Raw genomic sequence first — 20849 nt, 5'->3', positions numbered from 1 at the left:
CACACTCTGCCTGGCTCTCTGCATCTCACTGTGTCAGGAGCTGAACCGGCTTCTGCCTGTCTCAGAGCTTTCTGGATGTGTGTGGGGGGTGGGGTAGGGGCGTGTGGCTGATCCTCTGCTGTCCCTGCGGGTTTCCAATCTCAAGGCCGATGGCTGTGGGCACTGGTGTCACTGTGCATCAGTGTTGCCTCCCTCCTACCTCTGCCTTTCTTTGGATTTTCAGGGTCATAGTGTGCTGGCACGACTGGTCATGGCGTCTCTGTGGGTCTCTTTCACTGTGGGTCGTTATGCGCTCGTGCATGTGTGCACTGTATCACGTTATCATTGTGTGTGTGTGTCAGTGGGTCCTTGTGCCATGTCATTGTATGTCTGTGCCAGTATAGCTGTGTGTCAGTATCAACATGTGTGAGAGGGTCTGTGTGCTATGGTGTGCCTGTCAGCACAACGGTGCCTCAGTGTTTGTGTGGCACCTTTGTGTAACTTGTCAGTGCATGTGTGTGTGTCTGTGCATGTGAGAGACCCTTTGTGAGACAGTGTGTGCCTGTGTCACTGTGTTTGTATGCCTGCTTCCCTCCTCCCTCCCTATCTCCTGCGCTTGCTCTCTCTCTCTCTCTGTAGGAGCCAGACAACTCCCCAAGCCTGGATTAGGGACAATTTATCCACAGGCAGAGAAGGAGAATTCCAACCTGCCAGAGCCTCCCTCCTCTGATCCATCCCCCCTTTCCTCGTGGTTGGGTGGGCACAGAAATGCAGCCTGGCAGCTCCCAAGCCCTCAGGGAGCCCCCACCTCTCTAGCTCCCCAGAAGCCCAGGAGGGCAGAAAAGATGGAAATCTGGGTGGCCCCAGAGCCCTCCACTGGGGGTGAACTGGCTGCCCCTCATCCTGGCCCCCACAGCTTAGCTCATCTTGGCCCTGCTCTCCTACATATGGTGGTGGTGGGGGGGTAGAGTCTGCATGGGGTCTGCCTGGCCCTGGGGGCTGGGGGGACCTCAGGAGCAAAGCTGCTCCCAGCCCCTCCATAACCTGATACTCCCCAGCTGATAAACGTCAGCTCCCCCCACCCCATGAAATACAAATGATGGGGGAACTTGATGTGCCCACACAGGCTGGGGGAGATGCTGGGAGGCGGGGGACAGTGTGGTGGGGGGAATGCGGCAAGGGGGGAGCAAGGGCTGAGCTGGGACTAAGGCTCCCTTCACGGTGCTCCAGGCGCAAGGCAGAATCACATGTTTCCCATTAGCTGCTCTGGCCTCCTTGTTCAGGGGGTGTTGGCTGGGGGAGATTTGTTCTGGTTGCAGACACCAGCCGAGACCACACAAGAGAGAGAGAGGAAAAGACAGACAGAGAGAGACTGAACGCCAGAGGGAGAGAGAAAAAGACAGAGAGAGGGAGAACGAGAAAGATACACAGAGACAGACAGAGGGAGAGAGACAGAGAGATGGAGACAGACAGAAACTGTAAGAGACAGGCACTCACAAACACAAACACAAAAACAGAGAGTGGTGATAGGAGAGGCTAACAGAGACTGGGGGACAGAGACAGTGACAGGGAGATGGAGACCAAAGTGGAGAGAGGCTGGTGAGAAGCTGAGGAGCAGGTGTCAGGGAGGCACAGAGTGGGAGTCATGCCAGGAGGGAACAAGAAGGAGAGAGAACATGACTGTAGGGCCAGGGTGAGCCAGGGAGAAGGGCTGGGTGAGGGTGCCGTGTGGGCAGCGGTGGGGCCAGGAGGGCAGGGGGGAGTGGGTAGGGATGCCAGGCAGACAGGCTGGCGGTGTGTGGGCAGGGGGAGTGGACGCTCCAGAGCTGGCCGGGCGGGGGCGGCCAGTGCGCCCGGAGGCTCCCGCCTCCTGACCCTCAAGCCTCGGAGAGATAACAGGCCCGAATAGTGCTGACTTGCGGTTCAGAAATCCAATATCCTCCGCGGCGCACTAATCGACTACCTGAGCTCCCGGCCCGCGCCGAGCTGCCCCGATTAATCCTGCGGCTCCACAGCCTTAATTAGTTTAACAGTTTCAGGGGCAGAAGAGGCAGGGAATAGGGCCCCCCAGGCCTGCGGGGACACAGCCCCCCATGTGAAGCCCGCCTGGTGCTCTACCTCCCCAGTCACACCTGCCCCAGAGCCAGGGGCCCCTTTCCACACTGTGTGAAGATACACGGGGTCCTTCCTCCTGGGGAACAGTCTCAAGGGTTGGCACCTGGGCCAGAAGGTAGGTCATGAGGGACTGAGACCCTCGCTCCAGCCCACATCTGTCCCTGTACTCAGGGCCCCCAGAGCTTCCTCTGGCCAGCCCTTTGGGGCCCTGTGGTCTGCGTGGGAAGGCCCTGCCAACCGCAGCCCCACACCACTGGGCAACATGTTGTCTCTTTAGGGTGATAGACAACCCCCAAGTTACTGACAACCTCCCAACAGCACGAGATAATCACACATGTCACTCCTCACAACATCAGACGGGCACATGGTGACACCTCACACATACCCAACAGCCAGAGACAAGCACACAAGTCAGTGACCACCCTCCTAACAGGATGAGCTAAGCATATAACCTGTCACTTCGCCCAGATCGTGAGACGGGCACATGATATCCCCAGACGGTATGAGACAGGGACACAGGTTGTCACCCTCATAACCATGTAACTAACATAAACCATGCACCCCCACACCCACTAACAGGATGCGAAATGCACAAAGAACCTGTCTCTCTCTCTCTCTTTCACACACACAAACACACACACACACACACACACACACACAAGCCTCACCTTCCAGGTGTGAGAAAGGTACAGACTACCCCCCCAACCCCACCCACTACAGTATAACCCAGGGACACAACTTCGCCCCTTCCCCATCAGTCCTCCCTCCAGACTGCAGGATGGGCAAATGACACGTCACCCCCTGACTGCTTCAGACAGGTGACAGCCCACCCCCACTCCTCTCCCATCACTGCCAGCCTGGGTGGTGCTGTCCTCTGCCTGCAGAGGCGTCACAGCTCACGGGGCATGAATGTCACCCTAGCACTGCCAGAGCTGGGCACAGCCACACGTTGCCCCAGTGACAAACACTACTAGCCCTAGGAGGAGGTGGAGGTGCACAGGGATCTGGGTGTGACCTTGGTCCCTGGACACGAGGAGGGGAGGTGCCATGGCCTCCCTCCTGGGTAACCTGGTCGCCTGATGCTGGGGGAGACGAGTACTGGGAAGGACAAGGCCTGGGCACACAGACAATCTGAATGCCACCTCCCCAAGCTCCCACCCCCACCCCATTTCTAACTGAATATAGCTGTTATCCAGGGAAGGGACAAAATGAGTAGTGGAAGCAGTGCTGTCACTGAGGCCCGGGGAGCTATTCCTACAAGACTTCTTAGAGATCATGAAGGGGAGGTGGTTATGGGTTGCTGTCACCATGCCCTCATGGCCCAGGACTGAGAAGGGAGTGGGACGAGAGCTTCAGATCCCCACTGCTGCCAGGGGCGCCCCCTTCCTTTCAAAGGCCCACTCTCTAAATTCAGGCCACAGAGCCTAACAAGGAGGCTAAAGTCCAGCGGCATGACTCACCCAGGGAACAGGCCCAGCCTGCTGGCCAAAGAGTGAGGGAGGCCAGGAGCCAAGGGGCCTGGGTTCAAGTCTGAGCTCCTCCCAGGCCAAGCTGAGTGACCTTGGAGCAGCAGTCAGGGAAGTGCCACAGTCGGAAAGAAGCTGAGGCTGGAGACCAGCAAGCAGAGCACTGGGGAGCCACGGGAAGGAGGACATAGCCGTCCTACCCCTGGCTCCACCGCTTCCTCACAAAGAACCTCAGTTTTCTGATCTGTAAAGCGGGGACATTGTCTTGTGTCAGCCTCACAAGACAATGTGGCATAAAGTGGGCAGGTGCTCGAGAAATGGGAGCTTTTTATTGAAGAAGGGAAAACAGAGTAAGAGAGGGCAGGAAACTTGCCCAAGCCACAGAGCAAGTTAGTACCAGCCTCTGCCTCCTGGCTTCCCACCCGGAGTTGTCTCCGTAAGACTCTTGGGGTGGGTGGCAGGTGTTTGAATGCTGTTGGTTCCAGAGCTGCCCTACTGTCCACTGAAGATTAAGGAAACTGATAGGAGTCTGTCATACACCCTGACCTTTACCCTAAACCACACTTGGCCCACTTTCAAATGCTGGACCAGAGAGCCAGCTCTAAGGGAGTGAGGCAGCCCACATCCCAGGCCCCCATGACCAGTGCCAGCACCTGGTGCTTGGAAGGACTGGGGGATCCAGGATGGCAGTGTCCAGGGCCCTCTCATTGTACAGGAGCCCAGAGAGGGACAGGCCCTAGCCTGAGGTCACACAGCATGACAGGAGCAGAGCCCAGAGCCCTGGCCAGGGACAGCCTTGGAGCAGAGTCCCTTTAGCCCCTGGGGGTGGCTGGAGATGGGGGGCCCTGAGGGACTGAGCAAAATGTGGCGACAGATGGCCTGCCGAGGCAGCGGCGATCTGGGCGGCTGGCAGGCATGCTCGCTCCCGCGCAGGGAAGCGGCTAATTTTAGCTGAGGCCTCGATGCCAGCTTTGTTCCCCCCACCCACCCGCCGAGGGGGCCCAGCATGCCTTGCGTGCAACCCGCCTCCCCCAGGCACCCCTACTCCCCCGCCTGGCCCCTTGGTGAGCAGTGCCCAGACCCCAGGGTGCTAGAACAGTCTGCCTGACCAGGCCTCATCACACCCAGAGGCAAGGGCTGGGCCCTGGAGGCCTGGCACCCCCACCCCAGGGTCTGTTTCCCATGACTCCAAGCTCATTCCTTGAAGAGGGGTGGCAGGGAGGAGGGCTAGAGGCCACTGCCCAGACTGGGAGGGCGGGCCTGACAGCAGGGCCTGCCAGTCTTGGGGGGGAGGTGGGGCACTGTCCTCCACCCGATACTTAAGGAGACAGGACCCTTATTCTACCCTTGCCCTGAGACAAATTCTTCTGTGCTGGAGTCCCCCTGGTGCTGGTGAGCAAGTGGGAGGGAGTCACTCCACTCTCCGTTCTTTGTAACTTTGACTTTGCTCCAGGAACTCAAAGTATTAAGAAGTCAGAGACAGAGGAAGGGTAGTATGCCTGTGCCACTGGAGGAAACTAAGGCACAATCTGAGACAGACATCACTGCAGCAGGGGAAGAGATAAATCCCAGGCATCAGTAAGGCCTGGACAGGCTCTTCTTTGAGCTCTTATAGCTAGGGGGCTTCTTGGGCCAGTGCAGCCCCTGGTACTACCCGCTGTCCCCATCTGGGCTGGTAGATGGTAGACTAAATGGATGGAGGCCATCCTCTGAAGGCCTGGAAAGGGCAGCATGGCACTCTTGGTTTTGGTGCCCCATCCTTTGTAGGCTCTTTGACCTTATAACTGCCTCCCCTCATCTCAGATTCAAGTACACATGCACAACAGGGTGCCAAGACATCTGGCCTCTACTTGAAAGGAGACTTCTTTGGGGTGACTCTGGAGGGGTCCCCTCTCCCAGCTCCAACTGGGGGGCTGTGAGGGAAATGACCAAGTGGGAAATAGAGGAAGAAGCCTTGAAAGAAATTTATATATTTAGAGGGAAAGAGTCAGAGAGAAGAAAAAGAGAAGGAGGGAGAAACCAAGGCAGAGAATCAGATTCAGGAAGGGAGACAGAAGGAGGAAGAATGTGGGGGCAAGAGAAACAGGACAGAATGAGGCTTAAAGAGAAAGATGAGGAAGGAGAGGATGAGAGAAAGCCTGAGTGAGGGGGAGAGAGAGAATGCTGAAGGAAGGAAAACAGCAAGAGACTCAGGAAGAGAGGAACAGAGGAGGAAAAAAAGACAAAGAGACAGAGAGACAGGCAGGATGAGGCAGAGACAAAGACAGAGAGAGAGAGCGTGCAAGATACACACAGAGGGGAAGAGACAGAGAAGGAGCCTGCCACAGACAGGGCAGAGGCGCAGAGCACTGAGGACACCACAGGGAGCTGGAGACAGACAGAGGGACTGACATACCCAGAGACCAACAGAGACAGTTGGAGAGGGTGAGACACACAGAGAATGGGGTGGAAGAAGGGGGAGACCCTAAGTGATAGAGTGTGTGCTGGGGGGGGACAGCAGGAGTAGACAGAGGCGAGGAGAGAGGGGATGGGAGGGGGTGTGAGGAGGAGGGGGAGATGTCGTCGCCAGAGCTGGGGGGGACAGAGGACAGAAATGGAATGTGGGTCTGGGCATGAGGCTCACAGATGCATCGGCTCCGGTTTCAGCTGGGGCAGTTGGCTGCTGGGGGGGAGGAAGCAGAGCTGGCGAGGGAGGGGGGCCTGTTGCCATGGCTGCAGGCACGGCAGGGGCACAGTCTACTGGCACTTGGAGCTCTGGGCATGGTAGGGGGCTGACTGAGGGGAGAAGAGGGGGGCCACGAAGAAGCCTCGCCCCTGCCCTTGGGGCTCTACCAGCAAGAAAGTTTCCAGAGAATGGATGGGAGATGTTCCGGGCTGAGGAGAGCTCTGCGTCCTGCTCCACCCCATGGAGGCTGCCAGCGGGGCACCGCTCTCCAGGTTGCCTGTTGGCATCCAGGTTCCCACTAGTGCCTCCGGCTGGCCTCTGGGGATCCTCCTTCTCTGCCCTCTCCAGTCTAGCTGCAGATCCTGCATGCTGCTGCTGCTGCTGCTGCTGCTTTTGCTTGCAGGGGAGCAGCAAGATTGTGAATTCAGGATCTGTAATCCTAACGCAGAGCCCAGGCCTACCGGGCTCCAGTTGCCAAGGCGACGGAGGGTCAGAGGGCAACACGGGGCGCCCGCTCCTCCAAGTCAGAATCCCAATTGTTAAAGCCCAAGAATAAACAGCTGAAGCGGCCGTGGGGGGGCAGAGAGGGGGGCTGAGGTCTGCATCGGCTCAGTGTGGTGTTGTCAAGCGAGATGTCACTAATTGTCTGAAGGAACGGGCTGAGGCAGCTCTTAACTGCTTCTGTGCCACCGGAGACACCTTGGCTGCCTGGCCCCATCCCCCGGGCCTCCCAGCATTCCACTGGGCCAGGCTGTTGGTGGGGTGAGTGCTGGCCCAGCATAATCCCTGCCTCTCTTGCACTGAACCCCACATACTTTAGCTCCCAATACTCCTCTTCGCCCAACTTGGAACCTCCTACCTGCAAGCTAAATGCGTATGTCCCCAGAACCAGTACCCCCAATCACCAGGCCCCCAATACTCCTTGTGGCCCAAAACTGCCCCCTTGGCCTGCAAAACCTCTCTCAGTTCCCCTAACATGTCCTCCTCCTCCTCCCAGAAGTCAGGGGCTCTGGTACAAGATGTGCGGATAGCAGAGGAAGAGAGGCTTCTCAAGAAGAGAGGTTCTTCTCAACTTTGGGGGAAAGGAGAGAGCGGGGAGGGCAGAGACCCTCCTATGGGTAAAGGGAAGGCCCAAAGCACCTTTCTGTGCAACTCCCTACTCTTAGTCACATACCAGAGCCAAAGCCCTGGATGGAGCTGGGAAACCAGGTTTCTAGCTTTTATTGCTCTCCTTGCTGTGTGACTTTTGACAAGATACTTTCCCTCCACGGGCCGGTCTCCTCATCCATCATCCATCCTAAACATTTAGTAGTGCCTATTTTGAGGCACGCTGTGTCTGGAACCCCTGCCCAGAGGGACTCCCAATCCAACGGGTGAGATCCATCAGGTAAGATAGTCCATGAATACACGGAGCAGTCTGGTACCCAGTAAATTGTTCAGTGGACGGCAGCTGGTGTGAGTACTGGTACCGCCGTTATTACAGAGGATCACTAAAAGGGTGTAATCAGAAAAAAGACTGAGGAAGAAGTCAGGTGTGGAAGGCTTCCTGCAGAAAGTGGTATTTGGCAAGATTTGGATAGGTGGGCAAGAAAAAGAGCGCTCCAGGAGAGAGAAGTCTTGCGAGGTGCTTCAAGGGTAGCTGAGCTGTACGGTCTCAGGGTCGCGTGTTCAGCCCCTCCCAGAGCAGGAAGGGCGAGGCCTTCAATGGTCTCCCCGCCCCATAGGCTGGGCCTGCCTCCTCCTCCACCCACTGCGCCTCCGGATGCCAGGAGAGCGGTGCCTGGGAGGGGGCGGGCCGCCCGCGGGCAGGGCTCCCGGAGATTGGTAGCACCTGGAGTGATGTCGCAAGGGGCGGGGTCAGGGCTTCGGGCACGCCTCCTGCCCCAGACCCCTGCCCCACGCCCGAAAGGCGGGTCCCCGGGAGGGGGCGCTCAGGACACTTCGCGGCCCCGTCAGGTGGCGGGCGGGGCCCGGGCGGTGTCCGTGGGCGGGAAGCTGGGCACGGAAACAGGGGATCCCCCAGAGAGGGCCCAGCCCAGCCCCGGGCTGGACGCGTACAAAAGGCGACTTGTTCTTTCTTGGGATGCCTGCGCCTTCTCAAACATACCTACAGCCACACTCCGGGGACAGGGGACAGCTACACCTACACATGGCTCACAAAGCCCGCTGAGTGGGGAGTGGGGGGCTGCCGCTGGCCCCAGAGGTTGGCGTTAGGAAGAACCCTGCCCCAACCAACCCTTGCTACAGACTCGACACCATTCACCTCACCCTATCCCACTCCAGTGACCTGGATACTCCCAGCCTCCTGTGTAGCTCTGGGGACATTGACCCAGGCACATTCTCGTAACTACCCTCTCCCTCAGACCATCTGTAGTCACCAGGCCTGCCCTGGAGTCAGACGGGCAGGCTCTGTGTTCTATGTGACCCTGGGACACAGTGAGGCTCATTAGGGTTACTTTTTACTGAGTATTCTATGCTAATCCTCACCATTACCCCTTACGGTGAGTCCCATTCTGTGGCTGAGGAAACAGAGGTTTAGGTGAAACAGCTTGCCCAATGCAGAAGCAAGGATTTGAACCCAGGTTAAGCTTGACTTCAGAGCCCGTGTTCTTCCGTGTATTATCTCTGCCTCCCATCACATCATCTTACCCTCTAACACCCCACCACACACACAACCATAGACGGCAAAGCCATCTCAGAATCAAGGTGTAATTCTCCACCCCAAACACATCTCAATGTCACAGTCTAGTATCAGGCAGTTTCCCTCACTAATCAGACAGTGTGTTGTGGAGGGGAGAGTCTCCTACCTCTAAGCTCCGGCTACCCGCCCGCCGCCCCCCCTCCCCCGCCGGCCATAGAGTCATAAACAGGGCACAGAGTGAGAGCAGGGCCAGAACAGGCTACCTCTAACCTTTCCAGCAGGCTCACCTCCACCTCCCCTGACCCCAGGATGACAAAGCACTGCTTTACTTTCTGGGGTGCCAGGCCTGCAGCTCTCCCTGACCTCTTGTGCAAGGACCTCCCCTAGCCCCCAACCCCTGCTGAGAACAAGTCGAAACAAACTCCTTCCTGGGGATGTCAAAGCACCTTTCCTGGGGGAGGCGGCTCTGTGATCCCCTGAGCCCGGCTAGGGAGCAGGATCGGGTTACTCTTTCCCCAGCTGTGCCTGGACTCCTTTGGGTTGACCTTTCACCTCATCCAGGCCAGGACCCAAAGGGGGCTGGAGTCCAGCCCTCACCTCCTGTTAACCCTCTGCATTCCTCATCTTTTTATTCTGGAGCCCCCCCCACTCCCCATTGCGGGTCTCAGGAAGCCCAGCGAGCATGCCAACCTTTCCCCACCCTCCCATCCTGGGGTCCGATTTCCCAGAGAGCTTTACAGACTGCTCCTCCCTACCCCCTGCCCAAGCTGCCCTACCCTGCCAGGATCAGATACCTCCGCCCAAGCAGCTGAAAATGACCTGGGCTATTTTCGCTCTGGGATCGCGTTGCAAACTCCCCCTTGAGCTGGCAGCTTCCCACATCCCTCCACACCATTGCCCCCTACTCCTCATCCCTCACCCAGAACCACTGACTAACAGGACAGGAGGGCTTTTAGAGGCCACTGGCCTAAACTCATCAGATGGGGAGACTGAGGCCCTGAGGAATAGGCACAGGGCTGGGCAGAGAACCAGGCTTCCTGGGTCCCCGCCCACATCTGTTTCTACTGTCCAGCCTGGCCTGCTCTGTACCCTAGATCTCAAAGCCTCTGACCCAGCTGACCTCCTCTAAGCACCAGCAAGTCACACTGGAGGCTACCCACAAGTCTCTCTGCCACCCTGCATATCACAATCCGCTTCTGCCACACTCTTCTCTGTTTAGAATTGGGACCCGGTCTGTACCTGTATCACAGCAAGGTGGGCCACGAGAACATTTGGGGGGGGTGTGCAAACTGGAAGGAAAAATAGGGAGACCGGGGCTCAGAGGAACGGGAAGTGGATTCAGGCTTCCGAGGTTTATATTGCACAATACTTCCATGTTCCCAGCAGCCCCTAGCCCCAGCTTCTCTGTACCCCTCCCTTCCATTCCTACAAACCCAGCCCCCTCCAGGCCCTTGCCCCTCCACCTCAAGCCCCAGCCCTCCTGGGCAGGAATGTGACTGGTCAGGTCTGAGCTGACCACAGGAGTGGCTATAAGGTGACAGACCCCCCCATCCTCCCAGCCTGGGGGAGCTCACATACCAAGGAAGGGGGGGAGGGGAGAGCTGCTTTAACCCTTTGCAGCCAGGCTTTCAGGGTGAAAAAGAGGGGTACTCTACTACTAATGGCCACTCCCACATGAGTGCTGCCAGGCAGAAGCTACTTCCCCGAGAGGGTGGAATGGGGGTATCTGCCCCCCTAGTCCCTGTTAAGAAAAATTATCCTTTGCCACCCCAAGTGTTTCATCTCATCTCCCATGACATTTGGAAAAACAGTCATGAGCTGGTGCGGAGGGGAAGAGAAGGAAAGGAGGCATTATGAACCCCAACCTCAGGAGCCCCTAGTCTGATGGGAGAAATACAACCCTGCCCTGGGGAGTCTGATGGGGGAGACCAGGCACAGAGGCTAGGACAAAGAGCTGAGAGCAGAGAAGAGCATGGAGCCGGGCAGAAGAGGGAGGAAGCCAGGGCAGGAGCAGAACAAGCCAGGTGGGGTCAGATCGGGCAGGCTTCCCGGAGGCCCCTCGGCCCACACCCCTCCCCCTAGGCTCTGGAATCTCGGGGGTCAGGGTTGAGGGACAACTCCGCCCCCTGCCCCCCTCAGGCTCAGGAATTCCACCAGCCAAGGGAGGAGGGGGACGGCTGCTTCGGCCTTAGTCCAAGTTGGCTCCCACTGGACCGGCAACTGCAGCCCCTCCTCGGCCCCTCACCTCCACCCAAGTCCCTGGGCTGGCCCCCATCGCCCTCCCCTCCCCCTCTCTGCCTGGCACAGTGTGTGCCAGGCGCTGGCAGAAAACAAACCCGCCAGGGTGGGTTTGCAGGGAGCGGGGTAACCTTGACACAGTTGCGGCAGTCGCTAATGGCAGACACACACTCCGCCTGTTCTGGGGGGACTGTTGCCGTTGCTAGGAAACCAGCAGCCGCGTGAATGGAAATGGGTCAGTAAACCTGGGGAGAGATAGTGTGACACTCGAACCACTGCAGCTGCTCCAGCCCACACCGAAATCCCTCCTCTTCAATATTTATCACTCCCGCCTGGGCCCTCAGCTCCTGCCAGACCCCGCACCAGCCTGGCCCTCAGGCCCCCCCAAGGCTTGAGAGAGGAGGGGGCTAGAAAAGAGATGGAGGGTTGCTGATCCGCTCCCTGGGGGGGCCCCCCAGGCGGGATGGAACTGGTTCTGGAGGAGATTGAACAGGAAACAGAGTCTAATCCCGTGGCGGGGAAGGGGTTAAAAGGTCAATTCACGCCTGTTCCTGACTTAGGCACCGTGGTAAAATTACTGCGAGTGTGAGCAGGCTTGCGAGTGCCTGCCTGCCTACCTGTGGAGGGACTATTTAAGACAGGAGACCTCCCTCCCAGTGTATAAGAGATGGAGGGGGGAGAAGCACCCAAAACATGGCCAAGATTCACTCACAGCCTGAAAACAACCTCCTTACAGCCTAGCAATCCCCCCAGTAGAGCCTGAGGCTTCCTAACAGCCAGAACTGATGCTCCTAGTAGAATCTGATAGCACCCCAAATGGACAGGAGCTGCCTATAGTGCCTTACAATACAGTCCTGTACAGACACCCCCCCAACAGCCAGACACTCAATGTTCAGAAAACCCTGACGACAGCCCTACACAGATACCCCCTCCCCAAGAGAACATGACAACTGCAATTCAGAACAGCGCAGTTCAGCTCAACACCTATAAACAAGCCGACAAACCTAGGCACAGACAAAACTGCCCTATGGCAGACTGTGCTGAATCTTCTGTCACTTCCCCATGAGGCTGGAGCCTCCCCAAACAGCCTGCTGTAACCCAAAGCCTGGTTCTCTGGCTCAGCTATGTTTTTTTCTCCCTCCCATTCCCAGCCTCCTTGTCTTGCACACACCCCAATATACTGCCCCCGCAACTGCTCTTCTGGACACACCATCCCACAGGCTAGCTGCCTCGCGCACCGCACCCCCCATTCCCTGGAGGCTGACTGGTCACTGACACACACATTCCCTTCCCCTACAACAAGCACCATCTAACAGCCCCGCCTGACACGAGGTCTTGTTCCTGGGCACAGGCCTCTCTCCTGACAAGGACCCTGGGAATCAGCAGTGCCACACACTCGGGTGATATGCCCCTCCACCCACCACAACCTCAGCCAGTATCCCTGAAGGGTGTGTCTTGGGAAGGGAGGCACTCCAGCCTTCTGGAGGGGGGGAATACCTCGACAGGAATCTCCCAGCTGACTCGGTTCTGTGTGCTCCTATCTCCTAGGATACATCAGTCAACACAGGCTCGGAGCCTGTCAGAGCTCGAAGGTGCCTTAGGGAGTCACTAATCCAGCCTCCTCTGCTCAGCAGGAGGAAATCAAGGCCCAGAGAGGAGAGCAGTTTGCTGAAAGTCACACAGCCCAACTGCTGCTTCCAGTCGTTTTCTCTTCTACAGCCCCTCACTAAGATCTCTCTACTGGTTGAAGAGAAACGGACTGGGGCGTGGGGGCGGTGGCGGGGCCTTGTCAGCCCAGGAAGGCTTTCCTGAGGCAGAGGGAGGTGGGACTGGATTAGCTGGGAGGGGAATTTGTAGTCCTAGAGATGAGTTTATGAGAAATGCCCAGCAGTGCATTCAGACATATGGGCACCTGGCAGCCCCGGAATCTGGGCCACATAAATTTGTTCAAATCCGGACTTTGCCAAAATGTTCTGATGGATACTTATACCGCCCCACACCCTATCCCAGGGCCCCAGTGAGCTGCCTCCCCAAACCAAAGGTAAAGGAAGTTTACTGTTCCCTATACCTAGCCTCGAATGTAAATTCTAGGGAATCCCCGCCTTTTATTATTCAAATAGATCTTTGCCAGGATGCCCCTGGGATGTGTGTGAAAGAGGTTTTCTGCTAGGTAGTTTTTATTTCAACTCCATTTTGCAGAAAAGCAAATTGAGGTTCGCAGAGGTGGGGTAAATTGCTCAAGTTCACACAGACAACAAATGGAGCCTTGAGTTCCTTCCAGTACACAAGGAAGGCCGATCCAACAGGAAACAGGGAGAACTGGGGGTGGGGGGGAGGGAAGGGTGGGAGTTGACACAGGCCCAGGCCCAACATCCTGGGCTGAGGGGGAGCCAATAGGCATCTGAATTTGAATCTGGGTATCTGGGTTCCACTCCCACCCACTAGCAGTGGTAGAGTGAAAGGTCAGCATGGAGATGGGAGGGAGAGGAAGTAGAATTCCATCAGCTCTCAGCCTGCCTGGGCCATACCCCAGGGAGCCAGGCCAGGGGCCGCCCCAACTTCCCTCAGCCCAGAGATCTCTGCCAGCCCCTGCCCCCACCCTCACCCAAACAGCAGGAGTATTGTGAGGAGACCCATCCCCCTCACTGGGCCTCAGTTTCTCCATCTGTACTAAGAGCTAGCCTAGCAGGGAGGATTTCTAAGGCCGTTCCAAGTTTAACATAGTGCGACGACCAGTCCTAGTTCTCAGTCCCCAGCACAAATTTAGAAGTCACTCCCCCAGTCTGGAGCTAGCCGAGAACATTAAATACGTGTTTGATGAATAAATGAAAACCAACATCTTTCCATCCTGCCCAGCCTGAGTGAGAGGCACTACTTACCTTGGGAAGCCAAATTCCACAGGGTTGTTGGTGGGGAAGGGGATTCAAATACTTTGAGGGCTCTGAACTGGCTGCATGTTACACGGGTGCCCTTTACTCCCCTGCCTCACTAGTGCACACACTATGCTAATTGCTTTAACTTGTGCAACTTTAAGCCCCACAACAAGGCCATAACCTACCTACTATTAGCTAGTTTTTCAGATGAGGAAAGGGACTAAGGTGTGAAGGGACTTGCTCAAGGTCACACAGTCAGTGAGCGGCAGAAAGGATCTGAACTGCATCTATCCCCACTGCTTTTGTTTAACATGATGAGGGTGTGCTGGGTTGGGGCAGGAAATGAAGTTGAACAGGGACCATCGGCAAGGGGAGAGGGGGTGCACCCCAGGACCCAGGGGAGGTGCCTGCTGAGTTGCCAAACGGTTCATCAGTTTGCAGGGCACCAAATGGTACTGGAACTAGCAAAGTCGTGGGAAAGCATCCCTTCCCCTCCCCCACCCCACAGTGCCAAGAGGGAGCCCTGAGAGGTCACTTACCTACTCCCCCGATCTCAGGACTCCTGTAAAGGAAGCCCCTCCCTCCCGGGAGCCCTTTTCGGGACTTCGGGACCTGTAAGGTGCAAAGCCGCCCTCAAAGCAAGCTGCCGCCGCCGTCGGGAACACTGTCCAGGATTTTTCCGGCGCGTCCGCCCCCCACCCGCACGGCAGTTGCGGGGGTTGGGGTAGGGGGTTGTTGGGAGAAGACTGCCTCGCCTCCCTCCTAGAAGCCCTTAGGCGCCTCGTGCTCGAGCAGGAGGCGCTGGTCCACAGGCCCAGCCGTTCTCGGGCCCGAACGGTCCGCCTCCGAGTTTTCCCGCCGCCGCCTGTCGGGCTACCTGGCAGGCCACCCCCGCCCCCCTCCCAGATGAGGCCGCGGAGCTTCTGACTCCTGGAGGAGGTGACGGGCCGAGAGGGAAACCAGGCGGCTGGGGGAGGGGCGTTGCCTGCACCTGGCCCCTCTCCGCCGCCCAGGCCGGGAGGGGCGGGACTGGACCCCCGCCAGACCCGAAAAGAGCGGCGGAGGAGAGGAGGTGGGCCGCCCTCCTCTCCCGCAGGCTGGGGGAGGGTGGGATCTCCCCCCACAACCCTCGCCGCCGAGGCGCCCCCTAGGGTCGGGCTGCGAGGCGCCCCTTCCCGAGCCGCGCGCTCAGCCCGCTCCCCCGGCCGGCCGCACTCTCCAGCTGCAGGAAATTCCAGAAGCTCTCCATCATCCCGGCGCAGCGCGCAGCCCGGGCTGCCAAGGCTCCCCGAAGGAGAGCCACATGCCGGCCGGCCGCGCGGCCCGCCCTCGCCCCCCTCTTCCAACCCGGCCGGGCAGCCACGTCGGGCCGGGCGGGGGCCCGGCCAGCCGCCCCTTCCCGCGCCCCGGGACCGGCGGAATGCGTGGCAGCCCCGGCCGGGGGCTATTTTGAGCGGGAGGGGAGCGGCCCAGCCTCGGTGTTTTCGGCTTTTTCCTGGCCCCTGGCCCGCCAGCCCGGGCCCTCGGCTGCCCGCGGAGTGGGGGGGTCACGAGGCGCGGGGGAAGAGGAGGGCCGCCGCGATCCGGCTCGGGCCCCGGGCTCCGGCCCAGGCCCGGGAGGCGCCCAGCGGCGATCCGGACCTGCGCTCTCGGCCTCGGCCGAGCGGCGGGATTATTAATAGCGCGCCTGGCTCGGGCTGCGGCTCCAGGGCGCCTGCTACCTGCACGCCCCTCCTCCGGTGAGCACAGGCGGTCGGGGCACTCCCTCCCCAGCGGCGGACTCGGGCCTCACTGGATAGCGCCCTGTGCACCAGTGGCCAATCACCGGCCTCGATTTCCTTACCTGTAAATTGGGGTAAATTGGGGATGGGCTGCCTGGCTTTATGTGGTGCGTACCAAATAAAAGTTTTGCTTGCTGTGTGCCTCTCCTTGGGCAAAACGCCTTCCCTTTTTGGGGCCTCAGTTCTTCCATTTTATTATAAAATGAGGGGATCTGAGAGGACTCTTTCCAGGGGAAGAATCCCTTACATTTGAATAATGCATTTTCACTTACAATCCATTTGAGCCGAGTAACCCCCCCAATGGTAACAGCTAACACCAAGCACTTGCCTTGCATGATTAGCATGCATTAATTCACTTGATTATAAAGTTCCCGTAAAGTAGGTAGTATCTCCTTTTTGTTGCTGAGGAAACTGAGGCTCAAGAAGGTTAAGTGAACTGCCAAAGGTCACACAATGGCAGAGACCAGAATCAGATAAACTCTGGCTCCAGAGTCTCAGTTAACTAACCACTGAACCATAGTGCCCTGAGACAAGCAGGACAAACACTGCCCCCTTTTTATAGAGGAGGAAACTGAGGCTTCAAGCGGGATTTGCCCAAAGTTGCCTTTGGCCACTTAGTGGCAGAGGTGAGCATCCAACACAGATCTTCCGACACCTAGTCTAAGGCCCCACAGCAGCCCTCTGAATCTGTTCAGCTCCTGCCCTGGGGCTGGTAGTGGGGTCTCCAGGACAGGGTCCTGGAAATGGGCACGGAGGCACTACCCCTATGGGAACCAAGCTGTGTCCTGGGCCCTGGAGATTACCCTCCACTCCCAAGGATCAGACCCAGACTCCTGGGCCCCCAGGGTTCATTAATCCACCAAATTCTAGATTTACCCCAGCCTCAGAGCCATGGGGGTGGGGGCATCTGGGGGTGAGGGGAGATGGCCTGCAGGGGTAACAGCCTGGGACAGGGCCTGGAGTTGCTTCCTGCCCTCCCACCCCTCAGCAAGGAAGCACAAAGGCTGGCAGGCCCCCCCACTCCGCCCCGGAAACCTGGCAGTTTATTTCTGTCTCTGGGCCCCCTGTTTCCACAGAGTCAGTCCAGGAAGGCTGGCAGCAGCTGGCTTGGAGGGGTGGAGCTCCTGCTCCCTCAAGGGTCCAGCTGCTACCCTGCCCCACCCCCACCTGCCAGGACACACCAGAGTCAGAGGTGACATTGGGATGAGGGAGGGAGTAGCTGGAGGCCAGTTGGTCAGGACTCCAAGGGAGGGAACCCTCTCCACCTCCCAACCCAGAGCCTAGATGCTCTCCCAGGGTGAGCCAGTCTATACTCAGTTCAAGTCAGCTAAGAGGATAATCTCTAGTGTGTCCAACTCTATTTATTCCAGATCATTCTGGCTCAAGACTCCTCTGGACTCTGGTCCCAAAGAAAAGCCTGCTTCTAAATCTGTACTGCCCAACATGGTAGAAACTGTTATTGAGCACTGGGAATGTGGCTATTTGGAACTGAGATGCACTGTAAGTATAAAATATACAACAGATTTGAAGTCTAAATATGAAAAAAAAAAAGAATGTAAAATACCTCATTCATAATTTTTATAATGATTATAAGTTGAAATGACATTTTGGATATATTGGGTTAGATGAGATATATTAATTCACTTATTTCTTTTTACTTTGTTTAACGTTAACTGGAAAATTTAGATTATATATGTGGCTCCCATTACATTTCTGTTGGACAGTGCTTTTCTAGATCACTTGGTACTCTGGCTTAGGACTAAGACTGCCTGGTCTAGATCAATATCTGTGTGGCTTTAGCTCACCCACTTCTCCATATCCAGACCACAGCCTTACGTGTGGGTCTGAATCTCACCAACCAACGCCACCCTGTCCCAGCTGTCTGTGAATCTAGGCTCAGCCAGAGATTTTGGCTTTGTCTGCTTTAAAACACTGCCTAGTACATTTCTTATTCACCATTTCCCAATATCTAGATCCCAGCAAGAGTGTGGCTCTAGATCACCTTCTATGTTATCCAGCCTGACACTCTAACCTTGTTTGCTGAGATCACTGTCCAGTAAGATTTAAGATCTAGGTACTCTCAGGAGGCATGAGGTGCTAGATCAGGGGTTGGCAAACTATGGCTCAAAGGCCAATGCAGCCTGCTGTCTGTTTTTATAATTCTAGTTTGATTGGAACACAGCCACGTTCATTCATTTATGCATTGTCTTTGACTGCTTCCAAGGTACAATGGCAGAATTGAGTACTCATGACAGAGACCACATGGTCTACAAAGTCTAAAATTTTTACTATCTTGACTCTGTACAGAAAGTTTGTCAACCTCTGTTCTAGATGACCAATGGTCCACCCCATCATAAATCTAGATTCCAGCCTGAGACCATGGCCTAGTCTAATCTAGATCAATTCCTGCTAGATGGTACTGCTGACTAGGATTGAAACCAGAGCCTAACAAGCGCCCCATGCTGCTTGGGTTCCAGATCCACTCTGATCTCAGGAGCTGGGCCCCAGTACTCTTCTCTGGGATGGAAAGTGTGTCTCCACTTCCAGACTCCCTTAGAGAGATCAAGGCCCATTGGCCCTCCTCAATGGCCTTGGGAAGGGGAAGGGAGGGTAGATTCCAGAGCCAGCATTGGAGCTGAGTCAGAGAGTCAGGGGTAAGCCCTTCCCTGCCAAGGGGGCAGAACATAATCGGCCAAGAAGACAGAGTAGCACCACACTCACTCCACTCCTTCCCAGCAGCTGGGGGTCAGTGTGGGACAGATACCAACCCCTGGAAGCTAGACCAGGGGGCTCCAAAGGGAATCTTCACCTCCAGCCACCTGATGCCTATAAGCTTGGGGCTGAGCTGGCACCTCTATCCCCCTTTCCCACAGTTCACCTTAGCTCTGCCCCTTCATGGCTTTCTTTGAAAATCCTCCCACAGCTGCCCCTCTCCCTGCCATTTCTCCTTCCCCCATCCTAGAATCCTAACCTTAACCTTAGCAGTTAAGGTCTTGGACTCCAGAGCTCACAAACCCAGACTTCAGTTCCAGCTCTGACTCTGGGCAAGTCACCTCACCTCTCTATGCTTCCTCAGTTTCCTCATCTGTAAAACAGAATAATGATGATACCTACCTCATAGGGTTCTTGTACAGACTTAACAAGATCATGACATATATCACTTTGCCCAGCACCTGGCCCATAGTAAACATTTGATGCTAGCTGCTATTTTTATTACTATTGATCATCTAGTTCCATGGATAGATGTTGGCAGGTTTGTAAACCTCACAAAATTTTAACCCAAACTTGTTTTTGTATTTTTCTGAAGAGAAGGTCCATGGCTCTTATCATCTTCTCAAAAATGGATCCTTAGCCCAAGTGGTAAAAAAAAAAAGGGGGGTGGGTAAAAAAAAATCCAAAAGGGGAAAGAGGCACACAGAAAGAGAAGGACTAGCTCAGGGTCCCTCAGAAAACGTGAGGCAGACCCAAGGCTAGCACCCATGAATTCCGTCTCCCAGGCCCCACTCTTTCCACTAGTCCAGGCTGTCTCTCTAATCTGGCCTCATCATTTGTCACCTGCACAGCTATGACAGCCCCTCGGTGGGCTCCCCCGCTCCAAATGTCTCCACTGCTTCTTCCCCACCCAGTGCCAGATTCATCTTCTTCAAATCTCACTCTCATGACACAGCGTCCCTGCTCCAAAACCTTTAATAGCTCCCTACTGCTGATGACATCAAGGCCGAGGTCTTTAGCCTAACATTCAAGAGCCTTCACAGCCAGCTCTGGCCCCTGCTATCCTGCTCGCTGTTCCCTCTTATCTGGTCAGTGGTGCTGACTTCTTCCTCTCCTCTCTCCCCATCCCCCACCATGGTCTCCATACCACCTACACACTCACTCAGTTCTGGACAGATTCTGCCCCTTTCTGCAATCACACAGTGCCTCAGGTCCAGCCTGCTGCCCCCGCTCTGCCCTCAGGGTTACCCCTGGGTCCAGCCACTCTCTGAACTCACCCTGACCAGGCCACACTAGGGAATGTTGACCACGGCTCCAGCTCCAGCAAGCAGGCTCTGCCTCTGCTCTCCAGCTCAGCTCCATCCCTGGACACTGACCCACCTTAGCCACTGCCCATATCCTCTCCAATAACCTCTCTCTCCTTCTATCCTCTAGATTTGCAGGAACAACACTCCTCTCATCACAGGGAGTCATAGGAAGTCAGCCGGTCCTCAGAGTCATGACTCCTGGGTCAGATTCTTCTCTTTGAACCTCAATGTCCTCATCTATAAAATGGGGACAGCAAGACCTCCACCTCACGTGATTCTCCTGAAAGATAAATGCCTTATAAACTGGAAGAGACTTTTTCTACTAAAACCTGCTATACAAATAATACTAACAATAGCCTCCATTTAAAAGTTTATTTAAAATTGCAACAACCCTGCAACCGTGGCACTCCCCAAACCCTTTCCTGGTTTCCTTTTTCTCTTTGAGCTTATCAGCATCTAATAAACCATATACTTTACTTATTTTTGTGTTAACTGTTTGTTTTACTCTCTAAATGTGAGCTCCTTGAGGGCAGGGATTTTCATCTACTTTCTTCACTGCTGTGTGCCCCAGAAAAGTGCCTGACACCATGTGTGCACTAGATAGTTGAGAGATGAGTGAATGAGTCAACTGCCAGACACTGGGCTAAGCACTTCTCACAGGTCATACCACCTTAGGAGATAGGTACTTTCATTGCCCCTCATTTTGAAAATGAGACCTCAAGTGACCTGTCCTGATCACACGGTAGGAAGCAGCCTGGCTGGGATGTGACTCCAGAGGCTACCCTCTTGATCACTGTGTTCTATTTCCCATCCAGATGGGGGGTTATTTCTATTTCTACATTAGCCAAGCCTCTTGAATCTGTCACCCTCCCTATCTCCCTGGACTCTCACTCTCCCTATACCCCTGAAGCCACCAGCCCTCCCAACCCTCATTCTGACCTCTCTCAGCCCTTTCCTCCCACTTCTCAGCCCCAAGCCACGCTGCTCATTCTCACCTCAGGTCCTTTGGTGATGCTGTGTGCCCTGCCTGGAATGCGCTGACTCCCCATCTCTTTCAACTCTGTTGGTTTCT

The 20849-nt window shown here is 56.1% G+C and overlaps 2 protein-coding genes across 19 annotated transcripts in view; one reads left to right on the top strand and one right to left on the bottom strand.

Annotated features, from left to right (window-relative positions):
- AHDC1 (AT-hook DNA binding motif containing 1) overlaps positions 1-20849 on the bottom strand; it is a 64054-nt gene that overhangs the window by 22585 nt on the left and 20620 nt on the right. Inside the window, exon 1 of one of the 18 annotated variants that reach the window (XM_070597051.1) lies at positions 14517-14928. The exons of the other annotated variants lie outside the window; for them this stretch is intronic. The gene's annotated coding sequence lies outside the window, so the exon portion shown is untranslated. Of the gene's footprint in view, positions 1-14516; positions 14929-20849 lie in introns of those variants that run through there. 18 annotated transcript variants of the gene reach the window in all.
- Positions 11568-20257, top strand: LOC103562781 (basic salivary proline-rich protein 3-like). Its single transcript, XM_070591492.1, has 4 exons — positions 11568-11672; positions 14917-15716; positions 17129-17258; positions 19905-20257. Exons 1-4 carry the CDS (start codon positions 11568-11570, stop codon positions 20142-20144), a joined length of 1275 nt encoding a protein of 424 aa, XP_070447593.1. The 3' UTR covers positions 20145-20257.

The sequence above is a fragment of the Equus przewalskii genome, chromosome 2 (genome assembly GCF_037783145.1).
Source record: "Equus przewalskii isolate Varuska chromosome 2, EquPr2, whole genome shotgun sequence".
NCBI classification, from domain to species: domain Eukaryota; kingdom Metazoa; phylum Chordata; class Mammalia; order Perissodactyla; family Equidae; genus Equus; species Equus przewalskii.
Note: the sequence above shows the minus strand (reverse complement) of the source record. Positions and strands in the feature narration are given on the sequence as shown.

What these genes read in the sequence shown, in the direction of transcription:
- LOC103562781 (XM_070591492.1), top strand. Translation starts at nt 11,568, where the DNA reads ATGGAACTGGTTCTGGAGGAGATTGAACAGGAAACAGAGTCTAATCCC. An exon ending in TTCCTGACTTAGGCACCGTG is followed by an intron (nt 11,673 to 14,916) that starts GTAAAATTACTG and finishes CTCCTGGAGGAG; the next exon opens with GTGACGGGCCGAGAGGGAAA. An exon ending in ACCTGCACGCCCCTCCTCCG is followed by an intron (nt 15,717 to 17,128) that starts GTGAGCACAGGC and finishes TATTTATTCCAG; the next exon opens with ATCATTCTGGCTCAAGACTC.